This window comes from Pristis pectinata, chromosome 11 (genome assembly GCF_009764475.1).
Source record: "Pristis pectinata isolate sPriPec2 chromosome 11, sPriPec2.1.pri, whole genome shotgun sequence".
NCBI classification, from domain to species: Eukaryota; Metazoa; Chordata; class Chondrichthyes; order Rhinopristiformes; family Pristidae; genus Pristis; species Pristis pectinata.
In genome coordinates this window covers 43,635,974-43,658,032 of record NC_067415.1, presented here as the reverse complement: position 1 = coordinate 43,658,032, position 22,059 = coordinate 43,635,974, and the positions used below count along the sequence as shown (strand labels likewise).

The window sequence follows — 22,059 nt, the reverse complement described above, 5'->3', positions numbered from 1 at the left end:
TGCATCAACACTATGAGCACTGAAAACTGGGATGTAAATCTTTTATTCCAAACTTTATAATGTGTACCAGTGCCACATTTTGTTCCGCAAGAAAAAAAATTAGACATGCTTCTTCTTTTATATTATATAGATACAACTACTTTTAAGGCTGCCTATGTAAAATCACCTTCAAAAAAACATTTGTCCTTTATTTAGATATTAAATTATGAAATAAGATTTCAGCTGAAAATTTTCCAGTCACAGATATGTATGTAATAATTATCTAATCTAATGTGGGTGGTTTCATTTTAAATCTGTCTTTCTGCTGGCATTAATAATAATTGCAGTAGGCTAACAACATTAGAGAAAAAACAGGAGTGAATGATAGCAATTTTTAATAACACTGCAAGCTCCCCCATTAACAATTCATCATCAATTGATCTGGTAAAGGTTTAATTGAAACTCAATGGAAGGAGAGGGATAGGAACAGACATCAGATTGCATTTGTGTTGATAAGCAAGAAGAACCGGAAGGCAAGTTTCCCCTTAGCTGGAGGGAAACTCAAAGTAAAAATCACATTACAATACAAATGTTTGTTTTACTAAATTTATTATATTACAAATTTAGAAATTTAGTTTCCCATTAAACCAAGGAAACCAGCATTGCTTCTTTGAATTGCTTGTTGATTGTATTAAGAATGCAGGTTTTGGTTTACAATCAAGATTTTTTAGTATAAGTTCATCTTTTGAGGAGAGAAGAACTTAGAATTCATTTAATTTTATGACTGATGTAGCACTTAATTGGTCTTTTAAGGTACACCATGGGGTATAAAAGATTGCTTCAGGTCTTTTGTTAGTGAGCTGATTGGTTGTACTGTCATTATTCAAGTCATTAAAACTTATTAAACACCAGGTGAACACTGATTAATGCATGATAACATGCTGTCAAATATTCAAGAAGTTAAATATTTTTTTCCTTTAATGTTCAGAATCGTTGTGGGATGGAGGAAGTTTGAGCATCTTCAGGTAAATTGCATAGTGCTTGGAACTTAGGTAGACTCCAAAGAGAGCTTGAAGGATTATCACAAAGCTTAATTTCCTCATAACCGGCTGACAAACAGCAATCCAGAATCTTATTATATTTCCTTTTTCTGGCATTGGGCTTGTATTGTACCTGGTGCAAAAATAGAATGGAGTTAGACAATAGATATTGAATACTTGCACATTTTGATTTACAGAAGCAAAACATTCCTCAGTCCAGTTTAGCAAATACTCTTGAACAGGGAAGCCCAGTCTTCAGCAGACAGGAGCCAAAGAAGTGACAGAATAAATGTTACAACATTTGGGCAAATGTTGGTCCCACTGTGTATGTGGACACACGTAAATATCATCTCTCCTAGTTCCTCTCCCCTACCTCCAAACCAAGAAGCATGTTAAATTCAAGCTTTTCTCAGGCCATGATGGTAGTTCCTGTTCTTTCAACCTCTAATGAGAAGTATATTTTTGCATGTCATCCAATTATGGTTATTTTCTTTGGTCATTATGTCATGATTGGCTTAAATGGTACTTATTTTAGCTTTCAGGTAATTAAGGTTTTGCTCATTTACCCAGCATGCTATAGAGGTACGTAGAAATTTCTTCTCACAGTGGGTAGTGAATTTTTGGAATTCTTTGCCCCAGAGAGTTGTGGAGGGTAAGCTCATAAATATTTAAAGATAATATTTTTGAAAGATCAGGGGATTGAGGGCTATGGGGAACTGGCACAGAGGAGGAGTTGAGGCCAACATGGATCAGCTTTGATCACATTGAATGGCAAGGCAGGCTAGAGGGGCTAGATGGCCTACTCTTGCTTCCGTTTTCTTGTGAGCTTTTGATTTGTGGATGTTCAACTTCATGCTTATTTATTTTTCTACAGTCTGGAAAACAGTATTTCAATTAAAATGGAACCTCAATTTACAGAGAAACAAATAGCCCTAAACTACAGTATTTCTGTATGATTGCAAAGTGTGTGGGAAAAAAAAATCCAACTTTAAAAAGGTAATCTTGCTAATTTGTTGTTTTCAAGGAAGTCCCTCCTGGATAATAACCTATCCCGAGATGATCAATGCAATTATGGCAACAGTAGAAGGAATCTCACTTTCTATAGCAAGGATACTCAGCCTTTTCCAACTGGGGGTCAAAGGTACTTTGATTCTATTCAACTATATAGGATCTTTGGGAGTAGATTTTTTTAATATAATAAAATATTTCAATTTTTTTCCCTTTATTAACTATTATGTGATTATTAATTTAGAGTATTGTGATCTTAAGTATGATTTAACACAATCTATTCAGTAGTATTTTTACTTTTTTTTTGATGCATGCACTCTTTTTCATGGGTTTAATAAAAATATTGTAAAAGAACTATATAGGATCTTGTATAAAACATGCATGTGGAGTGTTTATTCACAATGAATATTTGAAATGCTTATTTGCAATATAGCAAATTAATATTGACGTTGGGCATAAAAATACTGTAACCATCAACATCCCTTACATGGAGGCAGGTAACTACAGAATCAAAATTAATTATTAATAAAAAGATGGCATTTTAATAGTACAGTTGTCCTTACCTTGTTGCAAGTCCAGCATTTATAGGCAAGGCCAAGAGAATAGGATACAAGCCTCCACCAAGAGAAGCCACCAATCCTCCTCTAACTAGAGCACATGTGGGACAGTTTAGATCACCTAAACAAAGAAATTAGGAACCGCTTTCAACATAAAATTGCAAAGAAAAGGGTGGTTTTCAACAACTATTTTGGCATTATTTTAAAGCAGTTGCTCAATTGATGCAAGCAAGATACATCATCCTTATAATCGATACCTCCCACACCCCCATGGCTGCTGGTTTTCTCCCTTGTTTTCCTTCTTTTTCCACCTCTCTTAGCCCACAGAGAAAAAGTGGAACACTTTATCAAGGGAAATCTGTTATATAGTGTGTGTGTGTGTTGGTTAGGAATGCCGGTTTCTTCCCTTTCCCAAAGCACAAAAATGAATCAAAATTACTATAGTACAAAGACTGTCACAAAATACCTTCTGTACTAAAAACAGGAATACAGTCATCTGAGTCCAGGTGGCACAAGTATAAAGGTAGCTTTTAGTATTTTTAAATACACAAGTCTTTACTAACCTGAAAGCAAAGGTTTTGATACAACAGCATTATACCCTGCTACAGTTGACAGGAATGGAAGGACTGCCATAGGCAAACTAGATGTAAAACGAGCCTGTGCAATATTGAGGACTCTCCGAAAGAAACTGTTGGCAATTAAACCACCAAATGCTGAATTTATCCCAAGGTAGAAAGGTCCATAGGCAAAAAATGTTCTGTGGATGGGGGAAAAAGAATAAACCTTTTTTCATTTACAAGTCTCAACTACTAATAAAAAGCCAACATGTAGAACATCTCACATTAATGATTAATGTTCCTGAGATTTAAGAAACACGGGGAGAGGTAACCATATCGCAAACTGAAATGCATATAGAAAGAAGTGGTTTAGAGGCAAAGCCAAATCGAAGGGTGGGCCAAGAAGGCAGTCGCAATTAAAAAAGAACTGATACAAGGTATGGCAAATGACATCATGGAACCTCTGGTTTAGAAGAAACAAGACCAAGAAATGCCTGGATATGATATTAATGGAAGCCACGTCAGTAACATATAGCAAACTGCTCCAGGAGGAATTGGTTAATAAAAGGACATAACAATGTTGGAGCAGTATACTAAATTACTAAGCTGGAGATTTAACATTGAGACCAACTCCCACTTACAGCTATTCAGACTGTTTAAATTTACTTCTCATTTATCCTTTATGGTGAAATGTTAGTGCCCAATTCAGTTCCTGTTACAGATTTTTATTTCATCATTTAAGCCATGAAGATAAAAGTACCAAAACTGAATGTGAACTGACTCTATTGGGGATCTATAGGACAATAGGTGGAAGTGATTCTGTATCACATCTATTAAGGGAGATCCCAGGTAAAATAGAGTTCACTGAAGTCACCAAATACTACAATATTTTAACAATTGAATAAACTGTTGCAAATAGACTTATGTTTATTTTGTTGAGTTCATTTCCATATTTAGGTTTAACCATTTCTGTAATACATCTTCCAGCTAATTTACTTGTCTAAATCAACATTTATTTTCCCAGATGAAAACACTATGATGCTGGAGGAACTCAGCAGGCCAGGCAGCATCCATGGAGGGAAACAGGCAGTCAATGTTTCGGGTCAGGACTCTTCTTCAGGACTGGGAAGGAGGGGAGAGCAGGTCCATTGGGGGATGGATCAAAGGTAAGGAGAGAAAGGAAAAAATGGGGGGGCGCAGAAGGGAGGGAGGGAGGGAGAGAGAGAGACAGAGAGAGAGAGAGAGGCTAGTAAGGATAGAAAGAGAAGCATGGTGGGGGTGGGGATTACTGAAAGTGGGAGAATTCAATGTTCATGCCATTAGGCTGCAAGGTTCCAATTCAGAAGCTGAGATGCTGTTCCTCCAGTTTGCACTTGGAATTCTCCTGGCAGTGGAGGAAGCCGATGATTGACATCTAGTACGGGAGGGGGATTTGAAGTGACTGGCAACAGGGAGATGCAGATCACAATTTTTCCTTTCTTTCCTTACCTTTGACCCATCCCCTCGTGGATCTGCTCTCCCCTCCTCTCCTGCACATGCCTATCACTATCTCTTACCTGCATCTACTTATCACCACCTCACCTCTTTTGTCCACTTATCACTGCTCTGCTTCTCCCTCCTATATATTGGGTTTCCCCTTTTCCTATCTTCAGTGCTGAAGAAGGGTCCTGACCTGAAACATTGAATGCCTGCTTTTCTCCATGGATGCTACCTGGCCTGCTGAGTTCCTCCAGCATAATAGTGTTTTTCATCTAGATTCCAGCATCTGCAGTCCTTTGTTTCTCTTTTTATTTCAGATGTTATTCAAGAACGTTTCTGTTTGATATACAATAATACACTTTAATTAAAATCAGTCCAAAAGACTATTTAATTCCTTCTGTTAATTTTCAATGGATTTACTATTAGTCTGTTGAATATAAACAGTCTTTCAAAAGCAAATTTGAAATAAAAATGTTGTAAATGCTCAGCAGTTCAGGCAGCATCAGTACTAGACTTAACGTTTCAAGGCGATCTTTCATCAGAACTGATCAATTGCCTTCTCAATGAAACTTCAATTTTACAAATTGTGCATTTATTGTCAAAAATGGTTATTAATGTGTACATTTGTGGCTGGCATTCCAAAGCATTTCTTCGTATGGTTTGTGCAATGCAGAATGAAGCTGGTGCAAGGGCAAACTTTACATTCTTGATTTCATTATCTGAGAAATATAAAACTTCACTACACAGAGGGTGAAAACTGGCAGTCAGTCAGATAGAGCACACATTTTCCTGGTGCCATATTTAGATTCTTTAAATCTTCAATGTATAGATATTGCAAATAGAAAACAAATGCAAAAAGTAGCAATCGCAAAGGCAAGTTTCTGAGATATCATTGGAACCAAGGCAGAAGTACAAAAGGCAAAAGCCTTGTTACCTTTTTTTTAAAATATATAAACAGAAGCCCCCACATTCTGCTCTAGCAACTAAGAAAGACCAGGCATAAATTGTCAGGTGCCATAGAATGTTTATGGTGAACCTTGCAACAAAACAACTCAACACTACAAACCTCAGATGAATTGTACTTGCAATGAAATGGGCACATCTTATACAATACTTTTTTTTAAAAGTATAGTATAAGAGACTTTGAGATTGCACTCCAACTTGTATAGGTGGACCTACTATGCATGAAAATGGGATGTCAGTATTTTGCAGAAGCTAACTGAGAAACCATCTGAGGCAGAAGCATCATTAACCTTAAGTTTGTAGCTCTATGTACTTTTTCCTGTGGTAGTGGATACACACAAAGGTTTACCACATTGTGTTGCAGGAATGGATGAGGGCAAGTAGTCCTACGTAGTGATTGGAGATCTTTGGCCTTTATCAGAATTTAGCTTTGCTGTGTCTTTCAAGCTGCATTTCTTTCCATTTATACGTTAAAGATTTTGTGGACTGAATTAGGACGCAAATAAATTTTTTATTAATGTACAAGAGGCAAATGTCGCTGGAAAGGTCACTATATACTACTTATCCTTAATTACCCTTGAGAAAGTGGTGGATAGCTTCATTACTGAATGTCCTGGTGAAGATATTTCCACAATACTGTTGGGTAGAAAGGTCCAGGGTTTCAACTCAATAAATGAAGGAACTGATATTTCCAAATCAGGATGCGACTTAAAGGTGAACTTTTAGGTTGCAGAGTTCCCATTTGCCAAAACCCTTGTCCTTGGTAAATTATCTGTGAAGTACTTTTTGATGACCTATACTGTGCTTTCTGAAAGGAAAAAGGGATCTCTGTCGCATGATGTAAAATGTTGTTGAACATAAGCACAGAACTTAGGTATACTTTTTCTTAAGGTCACAGTAAAAATCAAACTGCTGTGGACCATTTTGCCTTTTCCCAGTCCCTGTGAAACAATTTTTAAGGGCTATTGTTGTTTTAAGAAAAATTCTAACTTTTTCTGATTTGACAATGACTGAAGGAGCCATGGCATCCCATCTTCCCTGGATTTTATAAGCTTTAATCTCCAGTTTCAATAGCCATTCTTTATTATTCTGAAATTGCAAGCAACAGTTTAGTTTTTCCTGCAGGTGGTAGATCCTCAGTTGGAGATCTACTCCTCCCACCCCCCCCACAGAAGATTTTTTTTACTTGAATTTCTTTTCAAGTATATTGCTTGTTTTAGTAACAACCTGTTATGTTCCAATGGTATGCTGCAAATATTTTTGTTTTCTCCTTTTGCTTTTCCAGAGATAATCATGAATCTACACTTCTGTCAGTAGTTTGTCAGGCATTAGATAGTCTAAATAACTATTTGGAACAAACTTAAAATAAAGAATATTATCAGCAAACTGTGGGTAAGGGAAATGGAGACTTGTATTCGTAATCATTTAATTTTGGAAGACTAAAGATGTTTAGTTTTAAAGTGAAGGCATCATGAAAACCAATTTATAAACAGTCCCATAAGTAGCAGTGAGATAATAACCAAATGATCTAGTTCTAAAGATCATTAGGGATAAATAGAAGTTAGGCCACTTGGAAAACTTTCTTCTTTTAAATCCACTGGAGACAGGGGTCTTTTTTTTAAAAGAAAAACACAAGTTTCGAGATGTATCACACTGGACAATGCAATCTCTCTTAATGCATTTGAGCACACTGGAATCGCAGAACTATGGACAGGCACAGGAGGAGACCCACTGTGTTTATGTCAGCCTAAAGAAAAAATGGTGGCTGGAAAGTGCATAGGAGATCCAGCAACTTGCTGGTTATCACAACGTGTGTGGGTTCTTCAGTTGTCATGAGGATCTACAGCCCAAATTCTCAAGGGTTCACACCACCAAGAGTCAAAAATGAAGGACAGCTTATCAAGGACAGAAGGCCAGTTAACATCCATGGGAAGGTGTAATAAGACTGTCAAAACAGTGTCTTTACTCCATCCCACAGCACTGGGAATGGTTCAGTCTTGTCCACACCTCAAACTGAGAAGAAGCTGAAAAGACCATGTCAGCTGGAAACCAAACAGACCCCAGGAGCAGATAAAAACCTTGGTAAGGTTTTAGGCATACATTTATCAACTCACCTCCCATGTCTGGGAAGAGAACATGCCAGAGAACTCAAACACTAATTGTGACCGTCTTCAGGAAAGGAAACAAATATGTGGTAATTACAGTGAGGCCACCTTGCTAACTGTTACAGAAGAAATCATTTCAAGGGTCCATCACCTCCCAGTGACCAAACGGTTACTCCATGAATCGCAGCAGATATGATCTTTAGCAAACACCACCACCAACAAAAATGGAGGGAGCAGCATCAACACAGCCTTTTCCAAAATAACAAAAGCCTTTGTCTTTTGAGGGGAAAGGTTGAGAATCTTTCTCAAATTTGACTACTTTTAGTGGAAAATTGTTCAACCTCTGTTGCGTCAGCTCCAGAAACAAGGTCTCAGTCATTGAGCTGTAGTTCATAAGCAATGCTTCCATTTGTGCATATTGCTGCCAAACTCCAAGTTGGTATTAACTCATCCTCTGTAGCTTACAAGAGAATGAAAATTACACTAAGCAAGTGCAAAACAAAGTCCTACCACCAACTTGGCTGTGGCCCTGACGATAAAGCTTCACAGACCCCGAAAAACTTTTTCTATTTTTGGGGGCACTTCTCAGCAAAAACAGAAATCAATGAAGAAATTCACTATTATCATCAGCCAGAGCATAGGCTTTGACCATTTGAGGAAAATCATTCAAAAGACCTCAAACCTTGAAAAGCACAAGATCTACAAGGTAGCAATGAACTCCACCCTCCTGTCTGCCTCAGAAACAGGACTACCTATGGCAGGATCCTTAAAACATTGGAGAGGTATCACCAATAATACCTCTGTAAAAATCCAGCAAATCCAATAGCTGGATAAATATATCAACGTCATGCTCTCTCCAAGGCTACCATCTCCAGCTCTAATTGCACTCATCTGGTTTCAATAAGTGGCCCAGATTGTTCCACGCTCAAAACCAGAGATCCCAAACATACTTTCTACTCCAATATCCATTAAGGTAAGAAACCATCAGGAAGGCAGAGAAAACGATTCAAGAATGTTAACAAAGACTCCTTTTCCAAATCCTACCACTGAATGTGTATTTTCTCACTTGTCTGCCCACCCTTTAGGTTGCCCAAAATTTCTTAAGGTTAAATTGTATTTGCCACTTCTCTCCCCATTTGACAAACTCAGTATTATCAAATGCAAATTCCATAGACAAATTTAGGGAGCATTTTTAAGTTATTGATACTATGGTAATTGACCTATACTAAGCCCAGTTGAACTGAATTGCAACCAGCAGTACAGTTATAAGAAAAAAAATTGATGTTTTGTTTGCTTTCTTTCACTTTTGTCACCTCTTATAAAACTTGCTTTTACTTTTCTGACTCGTCTGAATGGTGGAACCTGGTCAAAAGGATTATTGGAATACATACCTCGAATGGCATGAAACTGTCAATTTTTTGATGATATGGCAGCTTTTTTCCCCTAATTAAGGGTTCAAATAAAAAGAAAATATCCTCATCATTCTAGATGGCATCTCCACATGGAAGAGTAACTGAGACAAGGAAATGAGCTGTCTAACCATCATCCCTTGAAATATCTTAAAGGAGAGAAAAGTTCTCTGGAGAAAATGCAGAAACCCCTCTCTTCCTGCGTCTAATATATGGCCCACCATCAGTGGCTACAAATGGTACCATGGTCAAGCAACAATTATTCATCTGAATTTCAAGAATAAATGGAACATATTATTTGCCTTCAAAGACATCCTAGTGAAATCAAAAGAACAACAATTGATCCAGGAGCAGCTTTCAGCATTGAGACTCACATACAGCAGCCAGGAAAGGAGTAACCTTTAAGTAGTACAAGAGTAGGCTGGTTAAGGTTTCCTTCCCCCGGCAAGAGATTGCCCTATTCAAAACCACGTATGTACAATTACAAAAGGTACATCTACCACCACCTTTACAGATGATGCTTGTTTCAGTGGACTTTTCTTTATTAATAACACCTGCTCTCTTAAAATTCATTTTGTGTAGGCAAACATGATTGCAGATCCACTTTTTTTTTAATAAAAATTCTTGAACACCATTATACTGAAACATATCACCACTTGTAGAGTGACGATTGCACTCTACATCACAACGTTATACAAATTATTTTGTTGGGAATGGCGATAAGCTAACCCACCTGTCCAATTCTGGAAGACGTTCAAACCGTTCGAGGAGCATTTGCATCACATTTGGGCTGGGATTATTATTTTGATGATCTTGTCCAAGTAATGTAACATTGTCTGCCATTCTCGTTGCCTACAACCATTTATAATTAAAAATTAAATCATTGCAAAGTATTTTATCTACTCAAAAATGGCGTCAGATTGTGGAACCTCCCGAATATGCAAAAACGGTACAAACAGATCGGGTGATAAAGTAACAGCAACACATTTATCAATTATACGTTTAGTTCTGCAGAGGAAAAGTACCGCAGCTTCAGCAATCAGTGATATTTTAATATCCTTAGTAAAATACCTGAGTAGGATCTTCTAAACTCAACTACGAACAAGTAAACCAGTTGCAGAGGAATTTCACTATTGTACTGAAACCAAAATAAAAGGTAAAACACTTGAAGACCTGAGTTTGCCCCCAACATTAGCCCAGCACCCCCGCCGCAGCCATGTTGATCACCTGACCGATTTGCCTTCTCCTTTCACTCCCTCCTTCCCGTGCGAAGACGACGGAAGACCCGCCCCTTTCCGCGCCTCCAATTGGTTGTTTCTGCGCCCCCTTCGGACACCTCCTTGTTGTTGAATGGTGGATCCAAATGCTACTCGAACGCGGGGCGAGCTCCTTCCGTTACCGAGCGAATGATGCGACCGTTGGGCGAGAATTAGGTGGAAAATCGGAGGCGGCGGGAAGGCGGACCCTGAGGTGGGGACGGGGAGAGTTGGCAGCTGCCAAACCCCCCCTTGCACAGGCTTTGGCAGATTTATAAAAGTATTACTTTTCACTGGGAGGTGCGTCTTAAATCATTCTGTGCATTATACCTATTTAAACGGGGGAAAGTATAATCATGAATAAACATACTCGGCAGGTGTCGCACTGTCTATGTTTTGGCCCTTTAATCCGGAGCTCGGATTAAACCTGCACCCACTGGACCAGGACCTGAAGATACCTGGTCCGGCCTGGAATTTTCCCCACGTCCTCGCGTGTATCACTTCTGAATATGTTACCTGTTATAATCCGAGATGGGCCGTGGCCTTCGTTATCTGTAGAATAATTCTGGAACGGGATTCATCGTTGAAATTTAACAAGATTACTCTTCTGAAATTCTAGTGTTTTGTGATATTAGTAATTATTTGTGAAGAGCATTCTCGTGTGTCCAGCCCTCCGTCTATGTTTTTGGGAAATATTTCTTGATTGCTTTCCTTTGATTCATTTTTTTAAACGTCTTCCAAACAGTTGCACAGGATGGTGGGCAAGGTCGTCAGGAGTAGCTCCTTCCAGGAATGAGAAATCGATGCGAAAAGAATACAAAATGCACCACTTTGGATTTTGGGGTACTTAGTGCGGGCTGACTCTCCAGTATATCTTCGCTCCTGGTTCGGTCTAACAGCTCTTCACCGCCCGCCTGCAAATCGTAACAAGCTGCTAAAAGAAAACACTTGTGGGGAGAGAAAAGACACTTTCTCTTGCCTGGAAAGGAATTATATCGACTGTGCACAATCTTTGAACATATCGATTTGGATGTTAAAAATTGTGAAGACTGTGTCTTTCCCTTTAGGAAAACGAAGTGCGAAATCCTACTGAGTTTGGACTGGATTGAATTACCATAGTATAGCATCTGGAAATTCAGTATCTTTCCATTTTTTAAAAATAGTTTCTTCATGAAGTTTTTATCGGGAGTTTTCTGGATGTATGTATGTGTGAGTGCATGAGAGAGAGGTTTGTTGCTATTAATTAGTACATGGTCATTGGGCGTTCGTTACGAAGGAGGTTTAACTATTGACGGTGGTGTGACTGCAATTTGATGGGAGTGAGAAGAGGAAAAAACGAGCGGTGTCGGGTGTCAGCATCTCGAGAGCTGGAGCAAATTAGTGCTAATAAAAAACAAACTCCGCACTCCGAGAAAAACATGCCAGTGAAAAAACAAGGTGAGTTTAAGTTTCAAGTCACCGTGATTCGTGTGCGTTAAACTTAGAAATTTCGTGACTCTTTGATCGCCAGCGTTCACTTTAACAGTTCTTGTTTTCGGGCATCGTAGTACTTTGACGAAATAGACCCAACCCGTTATTTGCTTAAAAAGATGCAAAGTTCTTCAGCTGGATTCTTCTTCAACTAAAAGGGAAATTTTGCTTAAGATATTGATTGTTAACTTTAAATTAAACGATTAAATCCTCGGCATTGCAAAGAGCAATCTTTCTTGTTATTTTAGTGTTCTATTAGCGCTGGGGATTTCTTTTATTTTTCTCCTTGCTTATCTGATGTACACTAAGTGAGAGAAAAGCAAAAGTGGTTTCCCAAGTTAAAGAATTTAATTACACTTCTGTATGGTTACAAACGTATATGCGATGTTGTGATTTGCAATGGTTTGGACAAGTATACACAAACTACCTTCATTGCCTCATAGTCTTTATAAAAAATCAATAACAAAAGTTGTATTTAAAAGCCTAGTGTTGACGTTTTTCTGGGTTTCTGGTCATGCTTTTTAACAAAGTGGACGTTCTATCTATATATATATATATATATATATATATATATATATATATGTGTGTGTGTATGTGTATACAAAGTAGAACATTTCAGAATCAATTTTGTCACCTTTTATTTTGCATTCAGAATTATTTATCTACAGCATGCTTGATTTGGCTGCTGAGTAAAAATAAGCAAATATATTGTACAATAACCAATCTGCTGGGATATTGAACAGCCCACTGAGACGAAGCAAATTATTAAACAAAAGTGAGACCCCACTGCATGTATGGCACTAGTTTTTATTCTTATATTTAAAACAAAGTGTGCATTTTACATTTTCCAGGGGTCAGCATCTGTACTTTTGGAATTTCAATGGTCTAAGCTTTTGTTCTTCGTTCACCACATTTTTGCATGCTACTGATCTACTCATCAAATCCATATTTCCACTCTAGTTCCCAATATCCCATTTATCACTCTCCCTCTGGAACTGTTTCTTAGCTCACTTAAGTCTAAGGGAGGCACATGTCAAATTTGACTGGATCACATAAAATACTCTTGCTGTCATTAACAAAATCTGCACAATGTTCCAGAGTTGTCCTGCATTGAAATAACTTTTTTTTTGTCTGAGGCATACCTTCTACTTTCACCTGATTTGACTTCTCAGCTTCCCTTCCTGTTTCTTATGATAGCAGGTACTGACTATGTTTTATTTTCTCTTCCTGAGTATTTTAGGCTTTACTTCCAAATTTGTTATCAATTCTCTATTTTAAAAGCCACTATTGAAATTTCTGATCTTTTAAACCAGAACCCTATTTCAGAGTTCTCCATTTTTCTCATGTCCTTAGTATATGTAACATCTCAAATTTCTGCCCACCTTGGCCTTCAAAAGGGAACAGGATAAAAAAAATTCTGGTGGGGAAAATTTGCAAAGTTATGGAAAAAGGGCTGGTGGAAGGAACTAGAGAGAGAATCTGGTAAAGAGTTAATGCAGACGTGGTGGGCTGAATGGCCTCCTTATTTACTGTAATCATTCTAGGTTCTTGCCTGAAACTCCACTTGAATCCTTCCAATCCGATTTTCACACTGCCATGGTACAGAAGCAACCTTAGTCAAAGTTACCATTGACATAGCTTGTGATTGATCTTAACAAAAAACCCTATTCCTTTTTATCCTTCTTAACCTGTCTGCAGCTTATTTCACAGTGGAGCATGTCATCCTCATCTAATGCCTCTTATTGCCAAAATCTGGATGGGACAATAGTTGAGTGGTTCCTTTTTTCCCTTATTAGTCTTAAAGCCAGAAACTTAAACCCTGTAATGGTTTCTTCATGTGTGTGGAACACTAGCTCTGGTGTCCTCAAGGATTTGTTCTTGGCTTTTTCTCATTTTTGTATAACTTGTACCTGGCTCAGTGTGACAGTGCCTCATTGTCCAGCTTTATTTCAACTAGCCCTCTCTGACTCCGTTGTTTTTAAATTCTAAGACTTTTTTTTCCCCAGCATCCCTACTGGATTAACAAGTTTTGTGGAACTAAATATTGGGAAGATCAAAGCTGGCATATTTGGTATCCATGAGGATACTGTCATCATAGCCCCTAACACCATCTCTCTCCTTACCAACTGTTGAAACTGAACCAATCTGTTTGCAATCTTGGTGTTTGACTTGAATTGAGTTTTAGTTGTTGTGCCCTTACCAATGCTGAAACCATAGAGGGATTTAAAAAATAAAGATAAGAATTTTAAAATTGAGGTATTGCTTAACCAGGAGCCAGAAGAAGTTTATTTGGCATAGGGAAAATGGTTGAGCAGGTGCAAGTTGGGATATTGGCAGTAGAGTTCTGAATGATCTCAAGTTTGCAGGGAGTGGAATGGGAATCCCAGATGGCATTCCTCTTTGAATTGTTGAGTTCAGAAATAACAAGGATGAGAATTTCAGCAGGGGAAGAGCTGGGGCAGAGTTGGAGTGAGGTGATATTACACAGGTGGAAATATATGTTTTTGTGAACATGATGTCCAGAACTTCTCATGTTAGGTGGTCTGGGTGTCAAGAAGCCATATCCATAAATCTCATGTTGATGTTAAATTAACCAAATTTACCAAAGCTAAGCAAAAAGGAATAAATGTAATATTTAGTGTCTTTTTATTTCCTTTGAAACAAAGGATTGCAGAAGTGGTAATCTATTGCTTAAGCATGTTAGAGAATAGCTTATATGTATGTTATTTCTTTTCATTATAGATACTGATATAGTCTAAGGGTTGCAGGGACAAGCCAGAGAACCACAGGCTGGTGAACCTAAGATTGGTGCTAGGAAGGTTATTGGAGGGAATTCTAAGAGACAGAATCGATCTGCATTTGGAAAGGCAAGAATTGATTTGGGATAGTCAGCGTGGCTTTGTGCACCGGGAATTGTCTCAAGAATTTGATTGAGTGTTTTTTTGAAATGTTGATCAAGAGGATTGATAAGGACAGGGCAATAGATGTTGTCTATGTGGACTTTAGCAAGGTCTTTGACAAGGTCCTGCATGGCAGGCTGGTCTAGAAGGTCAGATCTCATGGGATGCAGAGTGAGCTTGCCAGTTGGATACAAAATTGGCTTGGTGGAAGGAGTCAGAGGGTGGGAATGGAGTCTCTATTAATGATTTGGATGAGAATGTAGTTGGCATGGTTTGTAAGTTTATGGGTGATGCCAAAATTTGTGGTGTACTGGACATTGAATAAGGTTGTGTAAATTTACAACAGGAAATAGATCAACTGGGAAAGTGGACCAAGGAATGGCAAATAAAATTTAACTCGGACATGTGCGGTGTTGCATTTTGGTAAATTAAACCAGAGCATGACGTGCACAGAAAATGGCAGGGCCTTGGAGAGTGTTATAGAAGAGAGAGACCAAGGGGCACAAGTACATAGTTCCTTGAAAGTGACAACATTGGTAGATGGTGGTGAACAAGTTGTTCGGCACACTTGCCTTCATTGGTCGGAGCACTGAGTACAATTGCACAAAACACTGGTGAGACCACGCTTCAGTGCAAATTAATTGAAGAGTCTGACTATGGCTGTACTACTTCCCTTGAATTCCAGCTTGCTTTCTTTTAAATAAAGACCACCCCATATACACTGCCTAATGGAGCAGTATGATAACAGGTATGACAGTACTGTACTAACAACCGAATTTCAAGACCCATTGATCCTGAGACATGCATTTAAAATCTTCCATGTCAGCTGGGGAATTTAAATTCAAGTAATTAAATAATATTTGCATTTTTTGTGGAAAAAGTCAGCAATGGTAATCATGAAAATCACTATATCATTGTAAAAGATCATCTGGATGGGTATAGTATAGTACAAAAGGAAATGAGGGTTTTTTTTTCTGCATCTTTGAACGCGAATAATTCACCAGGGCTGGATGAAATATAACCTAGACTCTTCAAAGAAACATGGGAGGAAATTATAAAGGCTCTGGCAATCATTTTTTTCAATGATTCCTGGCTACAGGAATGATGCTGAAGGATTGGGATACTGCTAATGTTGTACTGTAACCTAAATGGCAAGCAGTTATTCCAAACCTAAGTGTGAGCAAATCATTGGAAATGACTCTTGAGTGACAGTATAAACCTTAATGTTGAAAGACACAGATTAATCAATGGCTATTAACATAATTTGTTAAAGGAGAGTCCATTGAATTTTATAAAGAGGCAATGAGGAGAACTGAGAGGGCAATGTGTTTGATGTAGGTTATCTAGATTTCAGCAAGGGTCTTGACAAGGTCCACCATGGCAAACTGGTCAAAAAGATAGAATACCATGGAATCCAATGGACAGTGGTAATCAGATCCAAAATTGGTTTAGTGTCAGGAAGCAGACTGATGTTTTTGTGTCTGATAGGCTGTGCCAAATTTTGTCCCACCACATTTGGTACTTAATCCCTTGATTTTTTTTTGTTATATACATGGCTTTAGACTTGAATGTTGGAGGCATGATGGAAATTTGTAGTTGATATAAAAATTGGACACGTGTTTGATAGGGATGTGGAAACCTTTCAAATTCAGGAAGATATTGATGCTCTGGTTAGTTGAGCAGAAAAATGGCAAATGGAATTTAATCCAAAGGCATATACTCTTAAACTTCATCTGAAGACCTTTCCCTATCTTCACTCACAATTTTTCAATATTACTTTGAATCTGTCATTCAAGAATCTGATAGCAGCGGGATAGAAGCTGTCCTTGAGCCTGGTGGTACCTGCTCTCAGGGTTTTGTATCTTCTGCCTGGTGAGAGGGTGGAGAAGATAGAATGGGTGGGAGGGTCCTTGATTATGTTAGCTGCTTTCTTGAAGCAGTGGGAGGTGTAGGCAGAGTCAATGGAGGGGAGGCTGGTGTGCATGATGGGTTGGGCTGCGTTCGCAACTCCCTGCAATTTCTTGCGGTCTTGTACAGCAGTTGCTATACCAAGCTGTGATGATCTGGATAGGATGTGTTCTATGGTGCATCTGTGTATTTATATGTAAAAAAAAAATTGGTGAGGGTCACCAGGGACATGCCAAATTTCTTTAGACTTCTGAGGAAATAGAGGTGTTGGTATGCTTTCTTGGCCATAGCATTCTTGTGGCTGGACCAGGACACATTGTTTGTGATATTTGCACCCAGAAACTTGAAGCTCTCAACCATATCCACCTCAGCAACATTGATACAGATAGGGGCATGTACTCCACCTCCCTTCCTGAAGTTGATGTCCAGCACCTTCATTTTGCTAACATTGAGGGAGTTGTTGTTGCCTTAATAACGTGCCATTGGGCTCTCTATCTCATTCCTGTACTTCATCTCATCATCATTTGAAGTCCAGCCCGCTACAGCGGTGTCTCTTGCAAACGTAAATGGATTTATTGCAGAATTTGTCACTATTGTGAGTGTCGTTAATTTAAAGCAAACGATTAGACTTTGAGAAAAGTAATTTTATTTCTCTGCATTTTTATATAATAGGTAGTCAAGTGGCATCTGTGGAAGTGAAATATTTAATATTTTAGGTCAATTATTTTTTTCATCAGAAATTCCTTAACATTAAGGTACACACACCTGCATTACTTTCACAGTTGCTGAGGCTCTGGCTTACTGGCTGTCATTGAAATGTCTTTGACTTGCATAAATATTTCAAGAACACCAAAACTATTAAAATTATTTAAAAAATCCATAAAAACACAAATACACTTGTACATCCATATCAATGCAAATCATAAAGGAAATAAGGTTGTACTTGTCCTTTATTTCTGCAAGAATTTCTTTCCATTGCAATCAATGGGTCTCCTGGACTTGCACGAGGTTAATCTAGTTCATTGGGCAAATTTCCCAGCTTGAGTGCTGGAAAATCTGTAGAGGATTGTACTCCATGAGTCCAGGAGGAACGCAGGTGCCCCACAGTCAGTAATCAGCTGAATGGAAGTTCAGGACTTGTATCTTTAGTAAATTAATGAATAGGGATTTTCAAAGTGGAAGAGAAGCATGAATAGTTTAGGATAACAAAAAAAAACAAAAGTAGATTTGAAGGTCTGTAACAACCTTAAGGTTAAATGTGAAGCAAGTGAATTGGGATGATCAATCTAGTTGCCACTCTACTTCCTTCATGAAATGTTACCAAGACATTTTCTTGCTGCAAAGGAAAGAGAGGCTGAAATTTGGATCTGAAGTTTTCAATGTTTGGAAAAGGGGTATCCTGTTGCTGTTTATAGAGCTTGCTTTGAGCATCTTTAGAAGGTTACAGTGGGAAGCATTCTGGATCCTGGATGACACTAGGAGCTTGTGAATAGGCAGATGTTGCATCTTTAGCACTTGCTCAGGAAGGTGCAAATGTTGGAAAATTTTGATGATGAAAGTAGTGGATAAGTATGCCAAGACATCACAATAGAACATGCCCTTTTGGAAAGCAGAGAAGGAGGGAAGAGAAGATTCTTTTGAATATGACAAATGTGGTTTGGCAAATGGAAGGTGAAAGAATAGGAAAAAGTGAGCCTGATTATGGCACTGAGAAGTAGACAAACAGCACAGAAACAGCCGCTTCGGCCCACCCTGTCCATGCTGATTATCAACTATCCATCTATGCTAATCCCATTTACCAGCAATTGGTCCATAGCCTTCTATGCCTTGGCAATTCAAGTGCTTGTCCAGGTACTCAAATGTTGTGAGAGTCTCTGCCTCCATCATCCCTCAGGTAGTGCATTCCAAACTCAAACCACCCTCTGTGTGGGGGAAAAAAAATCTTCCTTGTATCCTTCTAAACCTCTTGCTCCTTTCCTTAACCCTATGCCCTCTTGCTTATAGACTGGATAGTGGTAGTGGATGGATATTTTTTTCATTTTACTGAAGTATATATTTGGGTACCTCAGAAGCTGGTAGGAAGAACATTGTTGTACAGAAACTTGGCTAAATAAACTACAAAGTAGACTGTAGGAACACAAACTTGTGAAATAAACAGATGCCATTTAATCAAGATAAATGTGAATGTAATACATGGAGAAGCAGAAATGCCATGGAGAAACAGTCTGTTCTGGGCAAGAGAGGGGTGCAAAACTAGGAGGATTTGGGAAAATTTGGAGGGTTTTAGCATTAGTCGATGAAGTTTTTAAGAAAGCGTATTTAGGATTGCAGACTGGATTTACAAAAGTAAGTCAAGCTAAACCTATTTAAATCTCCACTTTGGCCTCATCTAGAACATTTCTCAGCAACACACTATAGAAAGGATGGCAAGATCTGAGAAGGCACAAGAACTGCACCAGGATGATGTGAGGGACTTTGTTTATCTAGAGAAATCTGAGAAGTTGGGTATATTTGTTGCTTGGCAGGATTATCTAAGGGCTGTGGTCTGACTAATTTGTGTTTTCACCCTCCTCTGAGATAGCATGTATGTCTTGGATAAGCCAAAATCTTCTACAGTTGTGATCTTGCTCCTCTCTTTGGATTGAATTTCTATTTCTTGACAATGCCTCCCCATATTTACTCCATGACTATATTCGTCTCACTTCACCATCTGCCTGCCTCTGTGTTTACCCCAGCTCATCTGTTACTGAAACCCTCTTCTACATCTTTGTCACCTTCAAGCTTAATTCTTAAACACTTTCTTTTCTGGCTTCTCACTCCAGTCTTTTTATTAACTTCAGCTCGGTTGTAATTCCACTGTTTGTATTTAGCATAAAATCCTACTTGCCCATTACTCAGTCTTGCTTATCTATCTTTGGTTCCCCAGCATCGCAAATTTTAACTAAGAACATTAAAAAAAATAGAAGCAGAAGTAGGCTATTTGGCCTCATGGCTTCTGTGCCATTCAAAAAGATTATGGTTGATTTTATGGCTCACTGCCACTTTCCTGTACTAAACTCTTGTTTCTTGATTCCCTTAATATCTAAAAATCTATCCATTTAGGTTTTGAATATACTGACTGATCCTCCACAGCCCTCCTGGAATGAGACTTCCAAAGATTCATGAGCCTCCAGGTGAAGCAGTTTCTTCTCACTTCAGTCCTGGATAGCCATCATCTTATTTTTCAGACTGTGACTCCTGGTCCTACGTACCCCAGTCAGTGGAAACACTATACCTGAGTCCAGCTTATCCAGCCCAGTAAAAATTTTAAGCGTTTCAATGAGCTCACCAAAACATAACTAAAGGTCCAATCTGCTTGACCTCCACTTGTACGACAAACCCACCATCCCAAGAATCAATCTAATGAATCTTCATTGCAGTCTAATTGCAAGTATATCCTTATTTAGGGAGACCAGACATGTACCTGGTATTCCAGACGTGATCTCACCAAGGCCCTATGTAAATAGAGGGACCCATTTACTCAAATTCTTTTGCAGTAAAAACCAACATACCATCTGTGTTCAAATTACGTGTTGTACTGGCTAGTTAACTTCATATAATTTGTGTACAAGGACACACTGATCCCTCTGAAAGTACACACTTCTCAGTCTCTCATCATTAAAAGACTTACTCCACTTTTCTAATTTTTCTACCAAAGTGGCGAACTTGCATTTTTTTTTACATTCCACCTGCTGTTCCCTCGCTGATCCATTTAATTTGCTTTTATTCCCCCTGATATCTCTTAGCATCTTCATTGCAGTCCATACTCCTATTAACCTTAGGACCATCAGTAAATGTGGATATATTGCACTGGATCCCTTCGATTTACAGATCAGAAATTCAAGGTTTTTGCATGAAAATTATTCAATACTCTGTCCTGTGATGCAAAGATATAAGGCAATCATGTTGATTGGCCAACAAAAAATATGAGACTATATGTCGTTGCTTCTGCAGCAGCTGCTTTCCTACAACATTCTATGTGTGAGCTGAACAGAGATTTATATTTCATGGCACTGAGGTCATAAAAGTAGATGCAGTGCTTATTTATAAGCTGCAAGTAAAAATGAAAAATGCTGAAAATGCACAGCAGGCCAAGTAACATCTGTGGAGAGATTATTAGAGTTGATGCAGCAGTTATTATGCTAGGTCTTTGACCTGAAGTGTTAACTGTTGCCTTCTCCATAAATGGTACCTGACCTGAGTATTTCAGAATTTTATGTTTTTATCACCTATAAGGGGAATCTAAAATATTTTGTTTTTCTAAGCTGCAAATATTGTTTAATGTTATTGAAATGAATAGGTGAGTTCTGGTGAAAACTTGTGTCCTAACAGTTCAATAAAATGCACTTCATAGCATAGTTTTCTTTATCTAGCAGCCCCAAATAATTCTTGTATTTTATATTCTTATACCAGAATGTGCTCTTACTTCAAACTGTCTTTATGCTTGTGACAAATGAGGTTTGACATTCAAATCACGCAAGTAATATTCAACGTTATCAGATACATCTGTCTGATTTTATCATTTTAATACCTTTCAGAGATGTCTGATAATGTTGGATATTAATTCCTAGGTTATTGAAAAGGTAAATCTTCAATCTAGTTCGCTAAGCATTTCTTAAGAATGATTATTTTCCAAATATTTTCATATGTAGAAATCAATTGTCATAGGCTGAAAATCTTGGGAACACATAGCAGATTAGACACATCTATAGAGAATAGATGGTTTGTCAGCACTAAAACAAAATGGGTCAGACATCGAACCTCCATCAGTACAATTTGTTCTTTGCATTTTCTAATTTTGTTTCAGATTTGCAGTTTTTGTTTTTCTCCTCAATGGCCTGCTTGCTTTATTTAAAAATTTGAAATAGAGTTTTAGAAGGAAAGAATTTGGGGAACCTAAATTAGAAGCAAAATTCTGGAAACACTCAGCACAACAATAGCAATGTGGAAAACTGAAAAATCAAGGTATCAGAAATAGAACCCTTTATTGTAAGAAAAAGTGCTTGGCTATGCAAATAAACTTGTGAGATTATGGCACAGTGGATGAGTTACCACAAGAAACTTTAGGGCACTTAGGTTGTTTAATATTAGTTAATTAAGTAATCTGGAATTTAAAAATTGCTTGTCTTAGTGACAGTAATCATGAAGCAACTTCATTGTCATAAATCTACCTAGTTCACCAAGGATAGAAATCTGTGGCCCTTAAAATATTTGCCTAATGCGTGACTTCAGACTTGCATTTGACTTTTAATTGCCCTCTGAAATAGTCTGGTAGGTCGTTTGGTTGCATCAAAACTGTTACATTAAAACAAAACCAGCATCTTAGGCACCAGTTTTGGACATGGCAAAGTTGTTCACAGCACAGTTAACTTTGCAAAGTCCACCTACA

At 38.1% G+C, this 22,059-nt stretch overlaps 2 protein-coding genes across 4 annotated transcripts in view; one reads left to right on the top strand and one right to left on the bottom strand.

The window, feature by feature from the left end:
• Window positions 1-930: 930 nt before the first annotated feature.
• Window positions 931-10,309, bottom strand: tmem126a (transmembrane protein 126A). The gene is made up of 5 exons (XM_052026349.1): window positions 10,169-10,309; window positions 9,831-9,949; window positions 3,148-3,341; window positions 2,591-2,705; window positions 931-1,152 (listed from the first exon to the last, which is right to left on the bottom strand). Exons 2-5 carry the CDS (start codon window positions 9,938-9,940, stop codon window positions 957-959), a joined length of 615 nt encoding a protein of 204 aa, XP_051882309.1. The 5' UTR covers window positions 9,941-9,949; window positions 10,169-10,309; the 3' UTR covers window positions 931-956.
• A 186-nt stretch (window positions 10,310-10,495) lies between these two features.
• The window catches only part of dlg2 (discs, large homolog 2 (Drosophila)), a 567,102-nt gene continuing 555,538 nt past the window's right edge, over window positions 10,496-22,059 (top strand). For 2 of the 3 annotated variants that reach the window (XM_052026014.1, XM_052026016.1), the window contains exons 1-2: window positions 10,496-10,653; window positions 11,099-11,790. In XM_052026014.1, the coding sequence (XP_051881974.1) occupies window positions 11,667-11,790 (124 nt within the window). In that variant the 5' untranslated portion in view covers window positions 10,496-10,653; window positions 11,099-11,666. The remainder of the gene's footprint in view (window positions 10,654-11,098; window positions 11,791-22,059) is intronic. The other variant, XM_052026015.1, reaches the window with a different exon arrangement.

Excerpts from the sequence above, each read along its gene's own strand:
- tmem126a (XM_052026349.1), bottom strand. The coding sequence starts at position 9,940 with ATGGCAGACAATGTTACATTACTTGGACAAGATCATCAAAATAATAAT. Across the intron at positions 3,342-9,830 it reads CGTCTTCCAGAATTGGACAG|AACATTTTTTGCCTATGGAC; the intron begins GTGGGTTAGCTT and ends CCCCATCCACAG. Across the intron at positions 1,153-2,590 it reads AATGCTGGACTTGCAACAAG|GTACAATACAAGCCCAATGC; the intron begins GTAAGGACAACT and ends TTTTTGCACCAG.